The 24,190-nt window shown below is 36.1% G+C and overlaps 1 protein-coding gene across 2 annotated transcripts; it reads left to right on the top strand.

The window, feature by feature from the left end:
• Nucleotides 1–1,583: 1,583 nt before the first annotated feature.
• LOC149085035 (annexin-B12-like) lies at nucleotides 1,584–22,364 on the top strand. Of its 2 annotated transcripts, none has more exons than XM_089233877.1 (10): nucleotides 1,584–1,666; nucleotides 5,028–5,103; nucleotides 10,418–10,512; nucleotides 16,231–16,344; nucleotides 16,791–16,847; nucleotides 16,972–17,005; nucleotides 17,464–17,612; nucleotides 19,549–19,729; nucleotides 21,711–21,823; nucleotides 22,051–22,364. In XM_089233877.1, the coding sequence occupies exons 1-10, from the start codon at nucleotides 1,646–1,648 to the stop codon at nucleotides 22,171–22,173; spliced, it is 963 nt and encodes a 320-aa protein (XP_089090003.1). In that variant the 5' UTR covers nucleotides 1,584–1,645; the 3' UTR covers nucleotides 22,174–22,364. The 2 variants fall into 2 exon arrangements, with proteins under 2 accessions (XP_089090003.1, XP_089090002.1); XM_089233876.1 differs by having other exon boundaries at nucleotides 17,464–17,621.
• The last annotated feature ends 1,826 nt before the right edge of the window (nucleotides 22,365–24,190 follow it).

Raw genomic sequence — 24,190 nt, 5'->3', positions numbered from 1 at the left:
TATTATAAATGTGATTATCGTAGTTATAGTCATATAAATATTATTTCATCTCACATGCTTCGTCAAACATGAACTTTTTCTTTGATGAATTTACATTTTGACTTGCAGTACCGATCATTATCCACGATTGGTGATTTTGCAACAATTTTAATGAGTAAATTTATGGTAAATTTACTTGCCTTTACAAATTTTTCAACTGCAATTGACTTTACTTGCCTTTGGCAATTTGGCGGCTGCAAATGACAGTTTTAGTTGCATTTGGCAATTTTACGGCTGTAAAATGACAGAGCTGTAGCTACTTGCCTTTGTGCCTTTGAAAATTTTTTGTCGGTAACTGGCAATTTTACTTGATTTTAACAATTTTTTCGGCTGTAAATGGCTACTCTACTTACCTTTGACAATTTTTTTTGTCTGTAATCGGCGACTTTACTTGACTTTGATAATTTTTTCTGCAATATTTGACAATTTCTTCGTCTGGAATTGACAAATTTGCTTCCCTTTGACAATTTTGCGGCAGTAAATGGCAACTTCACTTGCCGTTTTGCCTTTGACAATTTTTCGGCTGTAAATGGCAACTTCACTTGCCCTTGACAATTTTTCTTTACCGTAATCGGCAACTTTACTTGGCTCTGATAATTTCTTCTGCTATAATTTACAAATATGGTGAGTGTAAGATAACAGATGAGATGGCATGCCGCCCCCCTCCAATTTCTTCTAAAATATACCTTCATTAAATACACATTCGTTTTTCTTAACGAAACCCCGGAACTTCTTCCTCCAATAACTCCCAACCCCATCTCGTCTGTTATCACTACCAAATTTGTTAATCGCGACAGTATGTCCGGGAAAAATGTATTGTACAAATTTTGTATGTGTGTTTGTTATTCATTTATTTTTTTCACTCAAAATAGTGTTCTGGACTCTGCCACGAAGCTGAGCTGAAAGAGATCTCGGTAACGGGATAAGTCCAGTGGAAGAGTTCTGCCGTTCATTCATTCATTGCAATAATTGATAACTTTACTTGCCTTCGATAATTTCTTTGGCTTTAATTGCCAACTTTACAGGCCTTTTACACTTTTTTCGGCTGCAATTGTCACCTTTACTTGCCTTTGACAATTCTTTTGACAATATCCCGTATTTTTACGAAAACAAAAATTGTCAGCCTAGGTATTTATATTTATCTTGTTATGTGTATATTGATAATTTTCTACCGGAACAGTTTTCATGGGCCGGACAGAACACCTTGGTGGTCCACATGTATTCTGCGGTCCGGAGATTGTGCACCCCCTGTGTTGTGTGGTCAAACTGACCAAGAATTATGGAGCCAACGCAAAAATTGGAAATACAAAAAAGAATAAGTCTTTACTGTATTTTCCCCGCAGGTCACAAAACTGTTCACGATATGCAAGAGATAGTGTCTTCCCCCCTAATTACCAGAAAACATGCGACGAGCTTTTGGTAATGTCTGAGCGAAGCAAGCAATGATGTGAGTGTCACTTCTCGGTTGCTATGAACACGCGCTCACGTGATAGAGAAACGACCGCGTGGTAACTGCCACCACCGGAACAACCAAACGCAGAATGTCCAGTCCATTCAGCTGGTCATTCCAGAGTTATTGTCCACGCAACAGACAAGACAGTTAGGTATGGCTACAAGTAATGGGAAAGTGAGTGAATTTTCTCTATCTCTCTCTACTTGTTGTTTGTTGACTTCCTTTATGACAGACGTATATACATATCGGTCGCGTGTTGGCGGTGAAACTATTCGATTATCCGAAGTTCAGTGACTCTTTAGGAGAACTTTTAAACGTATCAATTCGCGATAACAATATCCTTTATTTATCGTTCTTATTAATTACGAAACAAAGCTATATTTGCTGTAGAACTACTGTGTTGTTCGTTTGAACAGTCAAAACAACATGATCAATTACAATTAGTAGAGCCCGGATTATATGCACTAAAAAAGTGGCGAGATATTATCTAAAAATATGCAGATATTATCTAAAAATATGCAGATATGCACTTAAAAATGTCAGAATATGCCGTGTAAAAATGTCAAAATATGGCTTGTAAAAATGTCGAAATATGCCCTAAAAATGCAAAGATATGTACTTAAAAATGCAGAAATATGCATTAAAAACCCAAAATATGCACTAAATATTCTTCAAAAAGTTAAAAATTATGAAATATGTACCAAAAATGAGAAAATATCTGTTTTTAAAACGCATATTTTCCATTTCTTAGTGCATATTCATTTATAAAAAATATCCCCACATATGTAAATACTACATATGCAAAAAACTTCTGCATATTTTTTATTTAGGCATTTTAAATTTGTAGTTTGTTGTAGCTGTTCAGTAGCGCAATACCACTAACAAAAGAATTACGACACTATTTCTGAAAAAATTGAACGCTTTTGATAAATCTCCAGAAATAGCCTTACAATAAAACGGTTTGTGATATTTGGAAAAAACAAACATCTCCATTAATTCACTAAATTTCACCTACGGAAGAGAAAAGGATGTTACGAAAATATTATGAGCAATATTTATTTGAAAAATTATATTTAAAAAATTCTTTGATTTTATGCATTTATATGCATTAATGCTAAAAAAGGCCAAAATATACAAATGCATGAGGCATTTATTGCATATAATCCGGGCTGTAACAATTAGTATTAGTGTTAAAATGTATTACGTATAATCTGATAATGAATTATTAAGATGTTTATTTATGACTGACAATACAATAAATGTTTTACTAATGAGTTCCTATAATAGATATTTAAAATTTTTCAATTCAAAGATACATTTTTTCTTCGCCGAATACTATAAACGCGGTCTACTTTGGAACTTTTTTTAAAAATTTCAGAAAAAATCACTTTCTAATAAACCCAATATTATTACTACTTTTAAGTACTTGTAACCTTTTTTTATATCGATAGGCTATCTTATATTATGCATATGTAAATAATATGTATCAATTGATCTTTTTTAACTTAAACAAATTAAAAAAAAACATTTTAGGCCAATGTTACCTTTCTCTATGTGAGTAACTTGGCCCACTTCACTTTTTCCTATCTTAAAGCATTAGGGACTCTCATACCTTTTAACATAGTGAAAAACTGTACTCTAGCAGAAATATCATTAAAAATACTGAATTAACCATTGATTATTTAAATTTTTTTACATATATTTTCTTTTATATATATAACATCTCATGTCAGTATAAAGTTTTATATATCTCTACTACTTAATGTTTCGCAAATTTTCAAAAAAATGCATTTAAAATGGCTTGCACACATGATAAAAAAGAATGAAATCAATGTAATTGAATCAAAATCGATTCAAAATGTATATAAAGGGCACTGTGCAGTTCGGGAAATGAAGCAAAAGATTGAGATCTCATTGACTTAATCTTGTTTAAAATGAAATTTATATATAAAATTTAAAATTTTGAAATTCAAAAAAAATTTTAATTTTAAATTTAATTTTAAATAAGATTGAGTCAATGAAATCTCAATCTTTTGCTTCATTTCATGGACTGAACAGTTTTTCTTATATTTTCAATCAATTTTTATTCAATCACATTGATGTCATGCTGTTTTATCATGCGCGCAAGCTATTTTTGCTGTTTCTAATATGATTTTTGAAAATTTGTAAAAAATTAAGTATTATAGATACGTAAAACTGACATAGGATAGCGTGTACAATAAAAAATGTGTGTAAAAAATTTTCAATAAATCAATGGTTATATATATATATATAAGCAGTATTTTTAATGATATTTCTACTAGAGTATAGTTTGTCACCATGTTAAAACGTATGAGACCCCCTTAAATGAAGAGCTAGGGTATTTCTTAAACCTCAGCTCGTAATAAAACTTTAATTTTTGAAAGAAAAATTGTGTTTCAACTTGTATTGATCATAAAAATTGCAATATTTACATTTTTTTTTAATTTTTACTTAACAATCTTATGCCTTACAAATTGACCGAAAAAAGACCTTTTAACAGGCTTCATAGGCGTACGCAGAATTTTCTCAAGGGGGGATTTACGTTTTTTCCTGCAAAATAACACTATAATCTCGGCTTGAGGGGGGTTAGAACCCCCAACCCCTTCCCCTCTTTGCGTACGCCAATGAGGGCTTAATTATTAATAACCCATCTGTGCGGCTTCATTAGAGCAATTATTTAGTCCTATTGGCAGTGCTGTTTTAATAGTATGGTGTACCAAGGCCAATATGATTTCTGGGACACCTTCCTTAGCTGGAAATACCTGCCTACCCATTTACACGCTTACTCTCGAATCATTAGGTCCATAAGTTGAGGTGCCTCAGCCTATTTGTTAAGAGAAACTTTGGCAAAAATTGAAACAATTCACACACGCATTCGATATCTTAATTATTATAGTAATATCTTAATTATTTTTATAATAATATATTAAAAAATAGAACAATATTCGAAAGTATATCGGAGATTTCTTGAACTAAAGAACATTTATTTTGAATAAATCAGCTACACTTTACAACATTTCTACGAACAAGTTTAAATTTCTCTCTTCGAAATAATAAATAATTTTCCATGGAAGTTCAACGGAAAAGAATGTAGTTTTTGTTGCTAGAGAAATATTTAAGATACATATATAGCGTGTATTTCCTTTTTTATAATCGGAAACAACACGCAATATCTGGAAGCACGCTTGTCTGTGCTTATTTGTATGCGAGCTGCTAAAACACAAAGAAGCATGCAAGCAGCAATCGCTGATGAATTTTCGAACCTGTTGCTTGTAATACATATTCTTTTATAATAAACACACGCACGTTTCTTTCATTCTTTGGAAAAACAAAAACAAAAAATACCGGGATATAACTGTAATTTAAAAAAAACGTGTAATTAATGGCTTAATCGTTATCTAGTACTTTTTTTGCGCATGATATTGTTTTCATAACCTTTATAATCCATTGCCATAATTGGTCAAAACTAGGAAAAAAAACTTTTTGATATAGTTTATTTATTTTTTTAACACAGGGTACTATCGGTTCAGCAGAGAGTTTCAATGCAGAAAAGGTTGCCAGTCGTCTAAGAAAAGCCATGAGAGGCATTGGTAAGAGCTTTCCTACGATTATCTCAGAAATAATTCTGATCTAAGAGTTCGAACACACACATAGTGTACGCTGGTTTCCGATTCTCAAAGTCGGCGCCGTTGCTGATCGGTTGAAAATTTGAATTTCAGGTTCTGTAACCAATCCCTAACGACGTCTACTCGTAGAATTAGAAACCAGCGTGCTCTATGTTCGTACACTAATGGTGTTTTTTCTGTACGTCAGTACGAGATATACGAATGTAGTTAGTATTAACCATAAACTGATGAGCCTTCATATGCATAAAATGATATTAATGTGAAAAAATGGCCTCATGGTCATACAAAAAAAATGCATTTTAAAATAATATTCTACTCATGAAATTAATGAAAAATACAGGTGGTCAGTAAAAATGTAGCAAATATGTGGTCCCTTTTGTTATGTCCAGTGAAAGCACCTTCAGGTACTGATGTGTATAACAAGAGAAAAAAAATCCATTCGACCAGTTTTAGTAGGAAAACCTACTAAAACTGGTCGAATAATGAAGTATTGAATTTTATGAATTTCAGGCTAATTTATTATCAGAAAACGAATCATTCCTGCCAAGCTCTATGAAGGGCCATGTAAAGATTCATATTTTTTAATCAATATAATAATATTAATATATATATAATTTTCCTTGATTAACGTAACATGAAAAGTTGTTTAAGTACTCAAAATGAATCACAGTCAACCATCAATTTACGAACAACAAAAAATGATTAGGTTTAAGGAACGTATATACATTGTAGAGCCAATCTTACAATGTACGACCCTCTGTAGTGGTTCTAATCCGTTCGTGGGTACACTAACTTCCTTTTGTGTTATATTTCTTTCCCTTGTATTTGTTGACAAAAAACCGATTCCCGGTGGTCCAGTTCAAACAGCTCAAGAATCGTTCACAACACCGTACGAATTACTGTAAAAACCTGTTTGCAAGTTGCTTCACTCCAATGTATAAAGCCGGGTTTTCCTAGGAGCAGGTTTCTTCAGTACGCGCAGCGTAAAAATGCTGATTGGTCAAAAAAACCTGAATTTCTGGTTTTTAACGCAAATTTTCACTCCTAGGAAAACCCGGCTTAAGTGCCTTACGAACAACAAAAAATGATTCGGTTTACGAATCACAGTTAAGGAAAATCACAGTTACGAACTAATTTCAGTTAATGAACACGCAAGCCGGACAAAATCCCAAAGTAAGCATCATATTTTTGAAGTCACGTAGACTATTTTGTTCATTATTATTTATTTTTCTGACAGATGAGAGAGATAGAGTTGGTTGAGAAAAATTCGATTTCACCAGAGTAAGGTTCCCGCCCCCAACTACGGTTCCTCTTATCCATCCCATAGGCCGGTATTACACTATGAAAGTTTAGTAAAAGTCCTTTTATAGAACTTGAAAAATGCAGCCACTAAGATCACCGGTTGCATTTTCTAGAATGTAACCAATAACCTTATTGGTTAGATTTTTCAAGTTTTATAAAAGGGATTTTATCAAACTTTTATAGTGTAATATCGGCCATAGTCATATATAATATATAAAACTTTATTAAGCTCTAAACCAAAGAACTTTTTCATAGATGTTTCGTTTGACAATATAGTGTGTGTGTGACTTCTGGAAACATTATTGTAATATTTTTTTATTGCAAGTTCTTATTAACAGAGCTTGGCAGCAAGTTATTAACACAGCCAAGGTAATTTGAAAGGTTATTATATTAAAAGATAAAACATTATTTATTAATACGTTTTAGACTTTGAATTAAATTTATATTCTCCCAATTTTAGAACCACGCCCTCATCATTCGCGATAGAAGCACAAAACTTCGGAATTAAATAGCTTCACATGTGAGTATTATATATAAAAATATGGAATGTTTTGTAAATTAATTCCCAAAGCAGGATCTACATTTCACTATCTGGAAATTGTAGCACGCGAGATTTTTGGGAAAAACTAATTTCTTTATGTGTACCCTCAGAAAAAGTTTGATATTTTAAAAGACCACATTCAATTATAAAAAAATTTGTGATTGAAAGTATACTTCTGAACACAGTGGTTGCAATACTTCCGTGAACGAATAATTTGAACCAGCCTGTATTAGTATCCAAACTCGTTGCCTCAAAAATCCTTAAACAACTTTAAATTCAAAAATTTCACACATAAAATACTTTTTTCCACAAAACTGTAATGTCATTAACCTGAGTCTTTTTATTCGAGAACAAGAAGGTACTTTTTCTCCCATAATGCTATTCTTTCGGCTTATTTGCTACATACCTGCATCGATATTCCGGTATATATTTATATATCACCGCTTATTAAAAAAAATGTTATTACATTTTTCACTTCATAATATCCATATTGACTTCTGTTAACTCCTTGAGTAATGCTTAAAATGCATTAAAGCTATTTTTTACACATGCATGTACGAGTGAACGCAGCGTTTCAACACCCATTAATCATACATTTCCGTGACTAAAACATTCACTTCAGGTCAAACAGGTATATAAAAGTACTCTTAATTTTATTTTATTACTATATTATTATTGCATTTCTATGTTGACACATCACTATAGTTTTGTTTTTGGGTCTCAAAGTCAAAGTTAGATCGATGTAGAAAGGTATGCATGAGGAATTAAGTATAACAAACGCATTAGCGGTCAAGCGGAGTGTTGTATCATTTTCGTGTGGGAATCTTAACTACTACGTTTATCAAAGCTCTTGATTCCTCTCCAGGGGCACCTGCCAAAAGTCACCATGGAGATCCCATCGAATATTTTCGAGAACAAAAAAATATATATACAGCTTTACCTAAAAAGAAGTATACTCTATTAATCTTAAAAGCTTACATCAATTTTATGGCAGACTTTTCCGTTTTTCTTTCAAAAAGTTCCTTACGGTATACTAAATCAAGCGAAGGTTAGCTCTGGCTCTCTTATATTAAATTTACTTTTAATAACCGATGTGGTTTATGGGGTCAGCTAACAAAAGAAATTGATAGCTTTTATTCATTTAGCTCACTTAATAGAAGCTAATGGGTGGAGCTCTCGAAATTATATAAAATAATGACTGAGTAATATGATGTAGAAGAGTATGTTCTAGGTCATTGAATACTTCATGTTAGTTTCGTAGGTAAATTTCTAAAGAGAAATTAACGAGCCGTTTAAAAGTAAGTTGGGAAACTTTTTGTGATTAGGTGATTGGTATAAAATAGTTTCATATAAAAAGGTTATTTAAAGAACTGATACCATTGTGTGTAAAAGAGCTTAGACTAAAAAGTTCTGGTAAAATACAAAAATTATTTTTAGAATGTTTCAGTAAGGCTGGTAAGGAAAGGACTTGAGCAGGTACTGTTTCGGTAGTTACCCTGCAGGTACTGTTAGGTAGGTGGGTGAAGGGTGCAACCGCACCGGGGGGGGTCCTCTAAAGTTTAGGCGACGCTCGTTATACCGACCCTCTTTCGTTCCACGAAAAACGGACGTTATATTGAGAGGTCGTTATATCTAACGTTTTAAAAAATCATGAAGTTTCATTTCTCCGGAAAACTGTATTGTATTGATGGAATTAAAAAAATTCTTCCATTTTATTATAATATTGTATAATTAAATGTATAAAAAAATTACAGTTTAAATGCATGACACAGTATGTAAATTCCGCTTACGAAAATACTGTATTATACGTTATGGCCAAAACCTACATTTCTTTTAATACATGCATCAAAATAAGTTCACTTGCCTCTATATTCTTCTATTGAGAAATTGAGTAAAATTATGCAATAAAATAAAATGAAAAAATCCACCACGTGGGAAGTGGGAGTGAGCCACCATATGAGGAAGTAAAACAGAATGGTAAACAAAGTTTCCAGTGGTGGCGCTAGTTAACCACCGGGTTTTCCGTGGAAGTGACAACACCCTATCTTTTAACCATCTTTGTTTCATACCCTTTCATCTCCAAGCATCAAAAGTCAAGGTCAAACTCATTCAACGACGAACGGTGAACCGAGTCGAGTGTTCGGTCGTTGTATCGGATCGTATGATATTTCTGGTCATTATATAGATAAAAAATAACATGGCGGAAATGGGTAAATATTTGGTACCTGTCGCACCGGTCGTTATAATGGGATTGTCGCTATAACGACTGTCGACTGTACTTTGATTACATTGAATTACATTTTGACTTCTTAACTTAAGCAATAGCTTAAAATTCTGTCTAAGACAGGAATCCACAGTCCTATGATTCCCCCCTCCCCAAGCCCAGTGTGCACACGGGTTTGGTGCCCTGGGCGCTGGACCCCAAAGAGCCCTAAATTCGAGCTATTTAAAAATACGGTGGTGGGGTTGAAGCAAAATGAATACTTGCCCCAGCTGAAAGGGGTTCTCTCTGGGCGGTGGGTGCTATTGCCAAATGACATTTTTATTAAGATAATATATATAGTACGTAGTATGAACATAATTTGATAGCTGTTCATGGGGGCTAATAGCGACAGGATGCCCGAGGACAATAGAGTATCAGGAAAAATCATTTTAATAAGAGAACGCAAAGGGCAACAAATCTGTTTTCGCAACGGGCCGTGAAGTACTTGAGCCCGACGCTGTCGATATTAGGCCGGGATAACACTGTAAAAGTTTTATAAAAATTCCTTTATAGAACTTGAAAAATGCAACCAATATATGCATCGATTACATTCGAGCGAATGCAATCAATAGGCTTTTCAATAGGAGTTTTTAAAAGATATTTTAACAAACTTTTATAGACTTTTATCAAACTTATAGTTTTTGGAGAAAGATCTGTAAAACTTTTATTCAAATTTAGTTTCTCTTTGTGTTTTATCAAAGTTGATCACTACCGGGATTACACTCCGTCGGGATTAACCCTTACCCAGCGGCAATCCTGAGATATCTCGTCAAACTTGATCTGCTTTATTTCGGTCATCCCGAAATGTCTCGGGTTCTTAACACGCTTTCATTTCAAATGTGGCAGTTATAACACGGTTCAAAAAATTTTAAAACCCTTAAAAGGTTAAAAGTTTTCAAAACGTTTTTTTTAAATAAAACTTGACAAAATGCAACCAATAAGCTCATCGGTTGCATTTGCTCAAATGTAACCGATAAGCTTATTGGCTGCATTTTTCAAGTTTTGCAAAAGATCTTTTATCCAACTTTTGTAGTGTAATCCTAGCCTTTTAGAGGTCTTTTATTAGCTTTTCATTTTTCTTTTAATTTTTTTCTCAACCGTTCTCGCAAATTATAAAAACAAAATTTGTATTTTCATTTGAATACGTTACCGAAATAATCTGATTTCTTTAGGCACAGACGAGAAAGTTATAATAGATGTCTTAACGAGTCACAACAACGCTCAGCGGCAGGTGATCAAAAAGAAGTATAAAACCATGTACGGTCGTGTAAGTATTCTTAGTTCTTTCAATAATTAATGACGACTATTCTCTAATATTCAACGTTCACAATAAGTTATGATCAATGCAGTTATTTCCTCACAAAAACAGTTATTACGCACCTAAAAATAAAATTAATCAATCCTATTAGAATTTTTTGAAATGTGAAATATTACGGCATGAGAAGTTGTACAGGGTGGGCAAAAAATCCATAAAAACTTTACAAATTCATAAAAACTGGAAAAATAAACGAAATAAAAAACGGTTTGCAGGGTTAGCATCGCTAGGTCACGGGAATTTTTTTCAGACAGGAAAAGAAAATAATTCAAAAACAGCCGATAGGTGGCGCTGACGTACACAAGTTAGAGAAAAGATACTCAAATAACGAACAGAATGCCTCCAAATCGTTTATTACAGCAGTATGTGTTCCACATGACCACCACCACAGGGAATAACACATTGCAGGCGAGTCACAAATAAAGCAATGGCAGAGTGCAGCAGGTCCACATACACGGTTTACAACGGTGAACTTCTTGTGGATTAGGAGCGCAAGTTCTTGTAACCGTCTCATTTGCATATTTCCACCGAAGTCGCTCGTTCAAACAGCACCTAGTGGCTGTTTTTTTAGGTTTCTTTCCTGTCTTGAAAAATTCCGGTGACCTAGCGATGCTAACCCTGCAAACAATTTTTTATTGCGGTTATTTTTCTGGTTTTTATTCATTTTTAAAGTTTCTACGGACTTTTTGCCCACCCTGTATAAGGGCTTCAAAATATTCTCGGAATTAAATGCACTTGTTATACAGTAGTCTCGAAACTTCGAGGTTCCGGATATAATCCGATTTGCTTCCTTTTCAAAACCTGTTTTTTTCACTAAGCACGAATTTTGTGTTTCATTTTATTCCATTTTTCTCCCGAATGTGAGTAATTTTAGTTGGAAAGAGATCTTGATTCCTAGCAAGCGACTCCATAGAGGGGCGATCGCCCTCATCGCCCCTCCCAAGAGCCAAATAATATGGGAGAAACTTGCCTGTCCCGTAAAATACGGTATGATCTAATGCACCTACACAAAGTCGCTTCTCCGACACATCGCCCTGGATCCGTCCCATTCGCAGTTGAATATGTCTGCTTCAGCTTCATTCGCAGCTGAAGATATCTCGCTCGCAGGGGTGGCTCTACCTCACCTACCACTCGGGTGCAAAACTTCGTGTGCCGCCCCTGAAGACATCCGTGGTGGAAGGCTGAAAGGGCTTCAGCAGAGGGGACTCTGAGATAAAGCCGGGTTTCCCTAGGAGCAGGTTTTCTGTGCCGCGCGCAACGCGAATCGCCTAGCGTGACACGCCTTCCACTCACCAATAAGAAAAGTAGTATGACGGTTTTCCTACAGAACGCAATACGGCTCACGACAGCACTTTACGTCGGGAGTGATTGGCGGACTGCTTCTGGAGGAGTCAAATGCGTCGTGCGTTTCACCGATCTTCTCTTCATTTTTTTGTTGTGTTTTCTTTCCCGTCCCTTCAAACCGGAGTATGCAGACGACAGAGTAACTGATGCCAGGGGTCATATACTATACAGCTGCCCTGAGCTTTCTTTTAAACCGAGCACAACTCAGGTCTATCGCTAAGGGCAATTTATTACCTAGCGAGTTTTGCCGGAAGTGTGTGCTCCTAACAGTCTGAGCGAGTATTTTAGCGTTGTGTTTTGAGGCTTTTCCTCAGTGCTGCCATCTATATTTCAGAAGTGAAGTGAGTAAAGTGTAATGACTGAAAATTTTTAGACCTGTTGCTCTCTGTGGCGGGACTTTTCAATGGGGAGATCGGCACGCATTCGCGTCTCGCAGTTGGAAACCACAGAAAACCAACTTCAGCCGACCACCACTGTGACGACGGTGGGGTTCGAAACCGGAACATCGCTATGCGAGTCCGTCACTCTGACCACTCGACCACCACAGCGGCAGCTGCCCTGACCTGATGCGCCCTGATGATGTAGGAAAACACAAACACGTTGCGTGATTACTTAACACGTTTCTGCCGACGTGAAATTATCCAGTTCGGTTCGCGCGGTGCAAAAAGCCTCCTAGGAGAACTCGACTTAAACCTGATCTTGTAAACGTCGGAAGCCGCACACCGATGTTTAACCAAAAATGTGCTTGACCATACGTCCCACTTTTAAAGAAACAGTCCTGTATTTTTGGTCCAGAATTATTTAGCTGTTCTTAATATTATTCCTCCCGAGAGTCGAATAGTATGGGAAAATTTGTCTGTCCCATAATATACGGGACGATCCAACGAACTTACGCAATTCACCCCTCCCGACACATCATGCTAATTTTGAGCGAGCGACATCAGACAACACCATCTATAGCAGAAGGCCTCCGCGCGAAGCTCGTGGCGTCACTGAAGAAGGTCATCTCACCTATAGCCATTGGATATGAGAGGCCGACGCATGCGCCATCTTTACTCTCTTTTGTAGTATATGCAATGACTATAGGTGAGATGAGAACATATGGGAATTCTTCAGCGACGTCACGAGCTCGCGCGGAGGCCTTCTGCTATAGATGGCGTGACCAGCGCGTTCGTTGTGAAAGTAATGGGAAATCCGGGTTACCAGATGAAGCCAGTAATCGCTCTTTTTAAAGGGACCAAGAAAGCCGAAACAAACCGTAGATAGTAAGGGGGCATTAATGATATTTGTTGATTTCGGTAAAGAAAAAAAATTAGAAATGCTTCAAATTTTTTCCCCTAATTCTTTTTCCTATTTTAACGTTGCATTTAGCAGTTGGAGCTGAAACTGCCAGTTTCATGGAATGTGGTGTGAAAGGCCAATTATCAAATCATTAAAAGTGAGTAGGTGTATGCTCTTGGCTTCCCATGCTTTTCTATGAGAAAAATCCCCAGCTTTTATGGAAAATTTAAAAATTTTCTGTTGACTTTAGGAACTCAATTTTTTTCTCAAATTCTGTGATATATTTATACAATTTAACGAAGGCTTTTACAATTTTAGTTGTTATTTGTTTTTAGAATATTACCTCTTCAACAACGTACAACTTTTTCAAAAATCACCATAATTTACCCGTATCTTGTGCCACAAAATTTCTTTTCTTAATTTTAATACAAAAAAATCCATCTATTTAAGCATATAACACCTCAGTGCTGAGACACACAATGTTTCAATGTTTCAAGACATTTGAACAATTGGTGTTTGAAAAAAAATGTTCATCTGACAATAAAAAGTTTAGCGAAAAGTGCATTTTAATGGAAAAAGTACTTTGCTCAAAACTTTTTTTTTCATTAAAAGAGCATTTTAATGGAAAGCATTAGCATATAAAAGGGGGCAGTAGCCCAGGTCGATAAGATACTCGTCTAAAATACCAAAGATTGTGTAGAGGTGCCGCGAGTTCGATACCCGGTTCGTCCTTGTCACAAACTTTCCTGACACAGGGGTACAACAGAAGCGGCTACATAAGCGCGGAAAAAATTGCTACTGCAGGGAGTCCCACATCGAGGGGTTAACGCACCAACCCCTCGGTGAGTACAAAACAGTCCTGCCGTTCGGAATCGGTAATAAATTGTAGGTCCCGGTCTAATTAGCCCTCGTGTGCAGAAAATGACCGTGGTGCGACAAAAATGATCAAATTAGCATGTATAATGTCTTTCAGCCGTTTACTTTAAAATATTGTAAAAATGCTTTCAGTGGAGGTGGAAAAAAAACTCGAACGCAGATAATTTCACACTTAAAAATTGAACAATTCGAAAACATGTGTTTTTTTCTCAAATTTGCGTTCACCTACCCCCTTTAAAACAAAGCAATAGGTATAAAATGTAGGGAGGGAAAAAAACAGCTCAAGAGAGTGATTTTGAAAAAGATAAAAGCAACCGGGAGAGATGGGTTATCGCGGATCGTTGAAAAATTTATTTTTATAATATTTCCTTTTCCTCAATACTATAACTCATAGCGGAAGTTCGGGTGGGCGGCATATATTTCAGTAATACGTGTTCAAAAATATGAGACCGGAACGGAAGAAGGGTGGCGAAATTTGTATATAGCCTACAGGCAGCAAGACCATAAATATACAGTGCGGAGGACGCTCGAGAACTTACATTAATTTATAGCACTTGTCCGAGCCAGCACCTCCTATAGATAGAAGGCCTCTGCACTGTTTGCCATAAACGTCATTCAGACTACCTAGCAATTTTGCCACATTTTGAAACACAATAGCCTATTTCGTTCCTTCTTATTTTGGCGTAGAATCTTCCTGATTCTCTCACAAATACCGCATAGTGATTGGATGTGGGGCATAGAAATCGCCAATTTCTGAGCGCGATCATTTCTTTTCCTCACAACGATGATACTGGCACGATCAGGGAATTTTTTTTCCTGAATAGTCTGAAGAAAAATGGACTACTTGCTGACGTCACAAGCAGACTGTGGAGGCCTTCTATCTCTAGGAGGTGCTGGTAAAGGCCGCTTTCAGTGGACGACGTCAGACGCCCTTTGTCGTCGGACGCAATGTCGACTGTTTCCGCTCGCGTAGCTTGCCGCATGATGTCGCTTCCGGTTGACGACCGGCCTAAGGGTCTTGGCTACGGACGGTTCAAGCTTACCTGCGCCTGGGTGTCTCATATGCCGCCCTTAAAGATGACCCTTTCGGAAAGCTGACAGGGTTTTAACCTAGGTGACCCTGGGACAAAGCATATTTTTCAAGTACAAAGCCACACGCCTCTTTCTACGGAACAAAATGTCTTTGACCATACATCCTGCTTTTAAGGAAACTGCGCCGCATTTTATTCCAGAGTGGTTTTACCGTTCATAATTTCACCGTCCAACTCCTCGATCCACATTACAGCTTTTATTAATGAGTCATCATTACCATGCCCCTTGCAGCAGGGCTCCTGGGCTGGAACCTTCGTCGAGCCCCCTCTGTAGTGAATTCATAGGGTGAAAAAATGAAAAAATTAGAATCGTCATGGACCCTACTGACAGGGCTGCGCCGCAACCAGATGCTTGGTCATCTGGGACAGGCAAGCAATTTGGTGCCCCCTTGTAGTCTTGAAAGAGAGGTTAAAAAGTGAAATTTGTTCTCCCTCTAGTCCCCTAAGTGCGGCCCTGCTTGTCAGTACCCCCCCCCCCCCTTGTGGGTGGCCATGGGGCACAAAATGCATACTTGCTTCCATGTAACGGAGTACATTCGTGTTTCTGGTATTACGATCCCAGACTGTCTGTTTCCTCATGTTTTCTTAACATCTTCATCGTAAAAGTACTGCTCAAAAGTGTTATGCCATGTGAGTTTTCACCATTGGAAATTTTTAAAAATTCAGTTGTCTAAATAATAGTTATTATATAAAATTAGTTGTCTTGAATAAAAAAAATAATAAATAAATAAAACAACTAAAGCCTAAGCTGCTGCTCCTTACAACCTTCCACCCGGGTGCAGCGCGCCCCTTGCACCCTCACTTAAGCCGCCTCTGGTCTTGGCAGTTGTGCAATGAATTAAGCCGTTGAAGGGGGAAAAGTAGGGATCTCACCCCCTCCCCACTAAGAAATCCGTTTTCTATTACTTTCCGGTTAATCCGAGGTGGTATCGGTCCCATTCAATTCGGATTATCGAGACTCCACTGTAGATTTATAGACGAGATTATTTTGCTTTCAAAACTGAAAATATAGGTATACGGATCAGTTTCTTGTATTGATTTTAGTTTTTTTAATCCTTCTTTTTTTTTTACCTTTCAGATTTTAGAGGAAGATTTAAAAGCTGAGCTTGGTGGTCACTTCGAAGATGTTTGTTTAGCCCTATTGAGTCCAATGTCTGAATACGTTATCGACTGTCTGTACAGTGCATGCAAGGCATGGAATTTCGAATTAATTCAGACAAGTGAAAAATAATTATTTTAATATAATTCAATGAAGTAACAGATTAAAAAATATATTCAAAAAGTTTTCGAAACGATCAATCCTTCAAGTAAAAATTACTAAAAAAAGCACTTTATTGCTCAATATTTCCAAAAAAATCTGATGAAGACATATTTAAAAATTGAAAATCGTTTAAATCTTCAAGTTTTAGAACTTCAGCACTTGATAAAATTTTTTGAAAAATGTGTATGCACATATATAACAATTATTGAGTTTTGATATGGAAACCGTATTTATATTTCGTGCTTGCAATAATCAATTAATTATAAAATTTCAATACGGTTACGTAGTTCATTTGGGAAAAAAATGGAAATTATTCGAGTATAGTTTGAAGTATTTTTTAGATTGATAATTACGTTTGCTTTTTCCATTTTTATTAGAGTTTCAAAACAGACGAAAAATGCATCATAGAAATTTTATGTTCTTTAGAAGACATGGTAAGACAATTGACATATTTTATGTAACTTTTCTAGAACACACATCACACATCAGTAAAACTTTTTTTCCCGATATTATTTAATAAAACTTTTGATACGGCAGTTTTTTCCAATTATCTTACAGGAACTGCGGTACATAAAGTCAGCGTTTAAAGACAGTAAGTTGTCTAAAATATTTATGTATAAATTTAGAATGCGTAATGTTAGGCTAATGTTTTTCTAACATCACTAGTGTATTGCTGATATTATTCGTTCACGTCTAGGTTGTGGCTGTTTGATTCCCATATGAAAATAATTAGTATACAAACAAAAAATTATGTTCTCGATGCAGAGATGCAACGTGAAGAAAACATTGGGGGGGGGGGCTGAAAGTATCTGGTCGTCCCGTATATATGGGACTCAAGCGCGTACGCAGGAGAGAGAAGGTGCATTGCATTGTGTCTTTTAGAAATTATTTGGGGGACTCAGTCCCTTTACAAAATTTATTGGGGGGACTCAAAGTGCCTCAGTCCCTAGGTTCCGGCGCCTGTCTCAATGTATGCTCTTATTTTCGAGAAAAGCTTATTCAACATAATCGAATAAATTTATATATGTTATGTGTTTCCTTTTCTTACAGAATATAATCAAGATTTAGAGTCTTTCCTGAGTAATAATTTGAAAGGAGATCTCAAGAAATTGGCAATTTCTTTGCTTAAAGCAGATAGAAAAGAATACGCAGAAGTAGATGAAGATCAAGCACAAATGGATGCCCAGAAACTCTTCGATGTATGCTTAGTTAGTAGAATTTCTTCCATAAAGATATATTTGAAACAAAAACACGTAATGACCAACACGACTGAATATAACGATATGATATGATTAGTACGTATAGTACATCTATATAATATGAAAATGTAAATTTTGCTCAATCAAAATACTTTCCCCGACAGATGGCTGTTACTATCAACAAAATTATCTAAAATTCGGTAAAGAATGTTCCAGGCTACGCTAAAAATTGTTTGCTAGGGAATTTCGATTTCCAAACCTTTCGACTGTGGCGTCAATCTTCACTCTGGACAGGATTAAAGTCGATTTGATCTTTCTGCTGTTCAGCTAAACGCTCGACTCTGAACAGGAGATCAAATCTCCTGGCTTGTCTTCCCCAGATGTAAACTAAACATTTTAAAAATTCTTATTTTTCTGCGTTACGGCTGTTCAGCCAACACCCCCTATAGATAAGATCTTATCTATATGGAGTATTGGTTGAGACCAGCATTTTCTCACCTTTATGCCGGCCGTAGAAGCCTGCATTCTTCCACTAACCACTTTACGATCAATGAATATTGCGTCCAAACGCCAGTGGAATAAACTCAAACAAGTTTTTTGTTTTCTTCTCTCTCTCTCCTCATCATCGCGAGGCTGTGTTGCAACCTACTATGATGTTCATTTTACCTTCCGTTTATTTCTATACTCGTATTAGTGATTTGATATTTTTTCCACGCATGATGTATCCTTCTACTATATACATATAAGAGCGAAAGAGAACAGGTAGGGTGAGGATGAAAAGAGGAAAAATATATATATACTGTATATATACTTCGTATATGCCTATTCTCTTATCTCTATCCTCTCTCTTATTTGTACTTGTCTATTATACTGGTTTTCTTTCATTTGTTTTTTTTCTCCCACTTTCTTCCTTCACCTTCTTGAGAGCTTGAAGTTCGTCTCTGCTAAGTAAGGTCCGGGGCAATTACACCCCGTTATAAATACGCCCTTGAATGAAACTTCATCTGAAAAAATTACCAAGTTTCTAAAAATCTTTTTTAAACATTTAATATACTTCTAACACGTAATAACAAGGTTATAACTAACATCACACTATATGTAGAGAAAAAGCGTCAATCTTCAGAGAAAAAGGCCGAACTTGGAGTCTAAATAAGGTGTAAACATAGTGCGTCCGTATTCAAGGGCGTACCCAGGATCTGAACTAGAGGGGGCAACTCACGATACTAAATTGATATGTCTGTGCTTGTGTGCCAATTATTACACTTTAATTTCTCTTCTGGGGGGGAGCAGCTGCCCTCCTCTGTCCCTCGCTGGGTACGCCTATGTCCGTATTTCAGATTCCGATAACCCGCGTCGTCTCCGATTGGTTAAAAACCCGAATTTCAATCTAAAAAAAAAAAAAATTCGGGTTTTTTACCAATCGGAGACGACACGGGTTCTAATATTTCAGTTCATTTCCAAAGAGCTACAACCCTCTGCCGGGGAGAAATTTACTTTCGTTGGGTGTTTGGAACTTAACACTTGACCGTTACAAAACTTACACATCGCAAACATTCAAATCGTTATAACTCCCGAAATATTCGTCTGATTCTGAAACGGAAAGCACTTTTCTATATTAGTTTTCACAAGGAATCGCGTATGTAATTATTGTGATAGTATTCTTCCTGTATTCACTGAATTTTTCCGTTCTCAGTTTCAAACCTACCCTAAAATTACCCGAAGACAACGTTAATGTCAACTATTTTCACTAAAACATCTCTCGAAATTATGAAAAGTCTTTATTAATGATGATGACCATAGGATGATGACCAACGCATACGCCAATCAGTGGCGTATGCGTTGTTTTTTTTTTCTTTCAACTTTAATACAGTATCAAAAATTCACTTTTTTGTATATTCAAAAAAAAATCACTCATATTCCATTCATTCCTTTTTAGGCAGGACTAGCAAAAAGCTGGGGTACAGATGAAGAAATATTTATCACTATTTTATCAAATAGAAGCAAAATGCAATTAAAAGCAACAATAGATGCGTATGAGAGGATAGCTGGACATTCTGTAGAAGACGCCATCAAATCTGAATTTGGAGGAAACATAAAAAATGCGCTTATATACATAAGTATGCTTATGCAACAACATTAAATTTTGTACTAATCGCAATTTTTTTCATTATTCGTTGTAGAAAGTATTATTAATACGTACAGGTGTATTTATCAGATTGAACAATTTGCAGTAAACTTACACTGATATCCGGAGTATTTAAGAAAGGACGCTTACTTTCAAATGGCATACTGTCACTTAGAAACAGTGTTGATGAAACAAATGGGGTACGTTTGATAGGCGAGCCTGGAATTTCAAAAAACACCGGTCTATAAAACTAATTACAATTTTAAATAATAGATGGCGCCACTGTAATTTTATTTCCCACTTGCTTTTTGTGGCTACATTTGAAGATTATTGTTTACAGTACGAGTCTCTCTCCTCGAACGCTGTAGTGTATCAGCTAAACAGTTCATCTGTGAGGTGTACCTTAATTTCACACAACTATGGTCCAAACGCCCGTGCTCACTAAAACGATAATCGAAGTGCTACCAACATCTAATGGATTATTTAATTACTAAAGCAAAAGAGCATAGATATTGTAATATGGAGATGTGGTTAGAACGCCCTCTCTCTCCGATGCTTTCCCGCGAATCAGCTGTTAATGGGGTGTAATGTTTTTCTTGCAAACTTTCCCGGCCACAAGTTACTACAACAAGCAGTTCTGCGCTATTGATGTTTTGTATTACAGGTAATTTAGTATTTACATATGTTGAATAAACATTTTTACTGTTGCGTGCGTATAAAATATTTATAGGAAAAATAATAGAAAATTGTACTTTGCTCTCAACTATGGTCCAACCATTTTTATAGACCACAAGCTATTACACGGAGCATCGCTCGCGTGGATTTGGTAATCTGAAAATAACTCGTCGATGATTCCCCCATGTAACATTTGAACCCCTCATGACCCCCTTGGGGGATGAATTTTCAGAAATCTCGTCTCTTAGTGGATATCTACTTTATAAAATATATTATTGACTAAGTTTCATATTTATGGCTTCAGCGATTTCAGCTCAGTGTGATGATTGCTCCATATAACCTTAGAACCCCTTTTCCCTCAGAGGTTGAATTTTGAAAAATCCCTTCTCAGCGAATCTCTACATTATAATACAAAAATACTGATCATATTTATGGCTTCAGCGCAGCGGTTTCGGCTCAGCTGATTTCTCCATACGACGCCCCCCCCCCTCCCCACTATTGAACCCCCTATGACCCCCTTAGTGGTTGAATTTCGAAAAACCCCTTCATAGTTCGTCTTTACGTCATGAAACAAAACTTCTGACCAAATTTCATGATGATAGCTTCAGCAGTTTTGGCTTGACGCAATTTCTCTATGAACCCCCCCCCCCTTTGACCCCTTTATGGGTCAAATGCAGAAAAACCCCTTCTTCATCTTCTAGCAAAGAAGATAAAGATGGATATAAGATATAGCTTAAGTAGATTCTTTCACAACTATGATTCCTAAGCGATTTATAACACAAAATATTTGATGGACTATAGTTGGTACTTCGTAACGCAACTATGGTCCAAAATTTAATGTTTTAAAATTCCATTTTTAACATTTAATAAGTTAACATTCAAAAATATTATTTTTGAATAGCTTGAATACAGAAGTTATGATGATGAAGTTATTATGATAACACCATCTAGAAAATGGTGTTATTTTGGACCATAGTTGTGTGAAATTACGGTACACCTTGCGTAGCAAGAACCATTGCTCATCCATCGCAATGTGATTTGTCACCTCTGTTCAAAGGACTGTGTTGCCATTCATTAGCCAAAGTTGTAACTAATTTCACAAACCGGCTTATTTGAAATTCCAGGCCTGCCCATTAAACTAACTACTTGTTTCATTTTTCTGTCTATCACTGTTTCCAAGTTATATCATTTCAAAGTTAAGAAAGTCCTTTCTAAAACACCCTGTATTTCCTGGATGATAACCATTTCCATTTTCAATGGAGAGATTATAATTTGATTTAACATATCAATCTTCACAGTACAGTCTATGGAGAATCGTCCAGCATTCTATGCTCAAAGGCTTTCCGATGCTCTCAGCGGACCAGGAACTGATGACCGAAGTCTAATTAGGATACTTGTATGGCGATCCGAAGTAAAAATATATTTTGACTAGCTAATCGAAACATTCATATAACTTTTTCTGTTTCAGTTATACGGTATATACCCGAGAAGTGAAAACAATATTTTCATATAGACCCCAGTGTGAAAATGTGGATTTTGATTATGATTTAATTATTTCCGTTTTTCGTGAATTTTACGATATCTCGGAAACTAAAATATGTACAGTATTATGCATATGTCATATAATTTTTTTTTCAGATTGACTTATCGGACATTATAGAATGGTACCACATCAAATACGATAGCGATTTAGCTGATGCCATCTACGTCGATACGAGTGGTGATTACCGAAAAATATTATTAAAACTAATCGATCCGTAGTTGGAAGTACAGAAAAGGAATTTCATTGAAAATGAATATAACTACGTACACTTGTTTGTGTGTAAATAAATGTATATATATATATATATATGAAGAAATTTAAGAAATTATTTAAAACAATGTCTAGGGCTTAAAATTGAAGAAAACTTTTTGAATTCAAATCGAAAAAAAGTTTATCTCGTGAAAATAAATTTTTATCAGTGTAGTTTGTAAAATACCGTATGTGGTATTTTGAATTATATTTGTTCTTGGGGAAAAAATTGTATTGTGTAGTTGTTTTTTTAGTCTTTTTTTTAAATTCAATTTTTGAACTAATTAAAGTTCTCAAGGCTCTACAAAACAGCTCTAAACCAATATATCTGTTGATTAAGCTACACTTGAATGCAAATTTTCGCAAGTTTATAAGGATAATCCCGACTTTAGACTTGAGCACTAACTAGCCTCTGGTTCTAAGACTTCGAATGAGACTTCTATAAGACAAACTATCGTAGTTCTTTCTTTGATCACTTCATGAGCATAAAATAACCAGCGTCAGACAAACGAGCTAATTAATGAATGCTATCTTATTTGACTTGATGAATTCGGGCGGCCAGACAATTAATTCGAATTAAACAGCTGTTACAATTTGAGTTGCAGCGGAATCATATCCAATTGAGGAAAACGAGCTTATCGTCAAGTCGCAATTTAAAATAACAACCGGTTTATGCAAGAAAGGGCATAAGGCACTTTTTCGCAAAGTTTCTCGCCATCTATAAACTTCAGAAGTAGAGTTCAAAAATTCTGACGCGTCACATCGAACGAGTGACGTCAGGATTATATCATCAAGAGGGGCTGACTCGTAGAAGACATTATGTGAGGCCTTCGAAAATATATAATGCATATCAGTAATCTATCAATAAAAAATGAAAGTATAAATTGTAACGATATTTGTGTGAAGTTTGCATTTCATAAAAAATACGAAAATACAATTTGATGATACAATTTGAATAAAATGTAATTTGATTTCCCCAAACCAGGTGATTTCATTGAACCAAAATTAAACATTCCGAGGGCCCGCCATAGCCCCCACATCCTGAAACAGCGCCCTTAGGCTGGAATCTTTGGCAGGCTTCCAAACCACGGGCCCTTCCATAGTCAATTTATAGTGCCTCTGTGATGGCTGAGTAGTCATAGTGATGGACTCGCATCGTGAGGACCCGGATTCAAACCTCACCGCAGTGGTGGTCGGCTGAAGTTGGTTTTCTGTGGTTCCCAACTTCGAGGCGCAAATGCTGGCCAACCTCCCCGTTGAAAAGTCTCATCACAAGCCTCGTTTACATGGGAAATAAAAAAAGCGGGTGCTTCAAGAATTTTCGCCAATGACTGCTCTCCATTTCGTTACTCAAGAAGGAAAAAAGTCGTCAAGCGTGTGCTAGAACTCCCAATGCTACCCCAATATTGCACATGTAAACGGACCTGCAGAGAGCACCAGGCCTACAACGATACAGTTACAATCATTACACTTCACTCATAGTTAGAAAAAGTGATGGCAGGTGGCGGCACCACACACAACAAACATTACATAGAAACAAACTTCATGCCAGGTTCATAACACGTACACGCACATTTCAGCATGTACCAATTCGTATCCGCAGAGGAATATGAACGAGGTGCATGTGTTGTTTAGTAGTCAATTTATAATATGGAAAAAAACAAAAAAAAATGATGGTTATTGTGCCGGACCCTAGAACTGAAGCCCTGTCACCACACCCTTGGGGGCCATGGGGCCCACCAAAGATCTCAGGCCATGAAGGCCATGTTATTGATATAAATGGTATCGATGCACGGTAAACAAGATAAAGAAACATGATATATACAAGGTAGCCTAACGAATATGACCCATATTTTACGGGAAGAGTAACCCACCCCTATTTTATTTTTATTTCAAATAATTTGCATAATTTTATAACTAGAAATATAAATATTTTATTTATATTTCCAGTTATAAACTTTCTTATGGAATACACTCTCAGACAAG

Source organism: Pholcus phalangioides, unplaced genomic scaffold (assembly GCF_987345545.1).
Source record: "Pholcus phalangioides strain wild (caught in Gottingen) unplaced genomic scaffold, Ppha-v1.0 ptg000007l_1, whole genome shotgun sequence".
Taxonomy (NCBI): Eukaryota; Metazoa; Arthropoda; class Arachnida; order Araneae; family Pholcidae; genus Pholcus; species Pholcus phalangioides.
Note: the sequence above shows the minus strand (reverse complement) of the source record. Positions and strands in the feature narration are given on the sequence as shown.

What these genes read in the sequence shown, in the direction of transcription:
- LOC149085035 (XM_089233876.1), top strand. Translation starts at nt 1,646, where the DNA reads ATGGCTACAAGTAATGGGAAA. An exon ending in TGGCTACAAGTAATGGGAAA is followed by an intron (nt 1,667 to 5,027) that starts GTGAGTGAATTT and finishes TTTTTAACACAG; the next exon opens with GGTACTATCGGTTCAGCAGA. An exon ending in AAAGTCAGCGTTTAAAGACA is followed by an intron (nt 17,006 to 17,463) that starts GTAAGTTGTCTA and finishes CTTTTCTTACAG; the next exon opens with AATATAATCAAGATTTAGAG.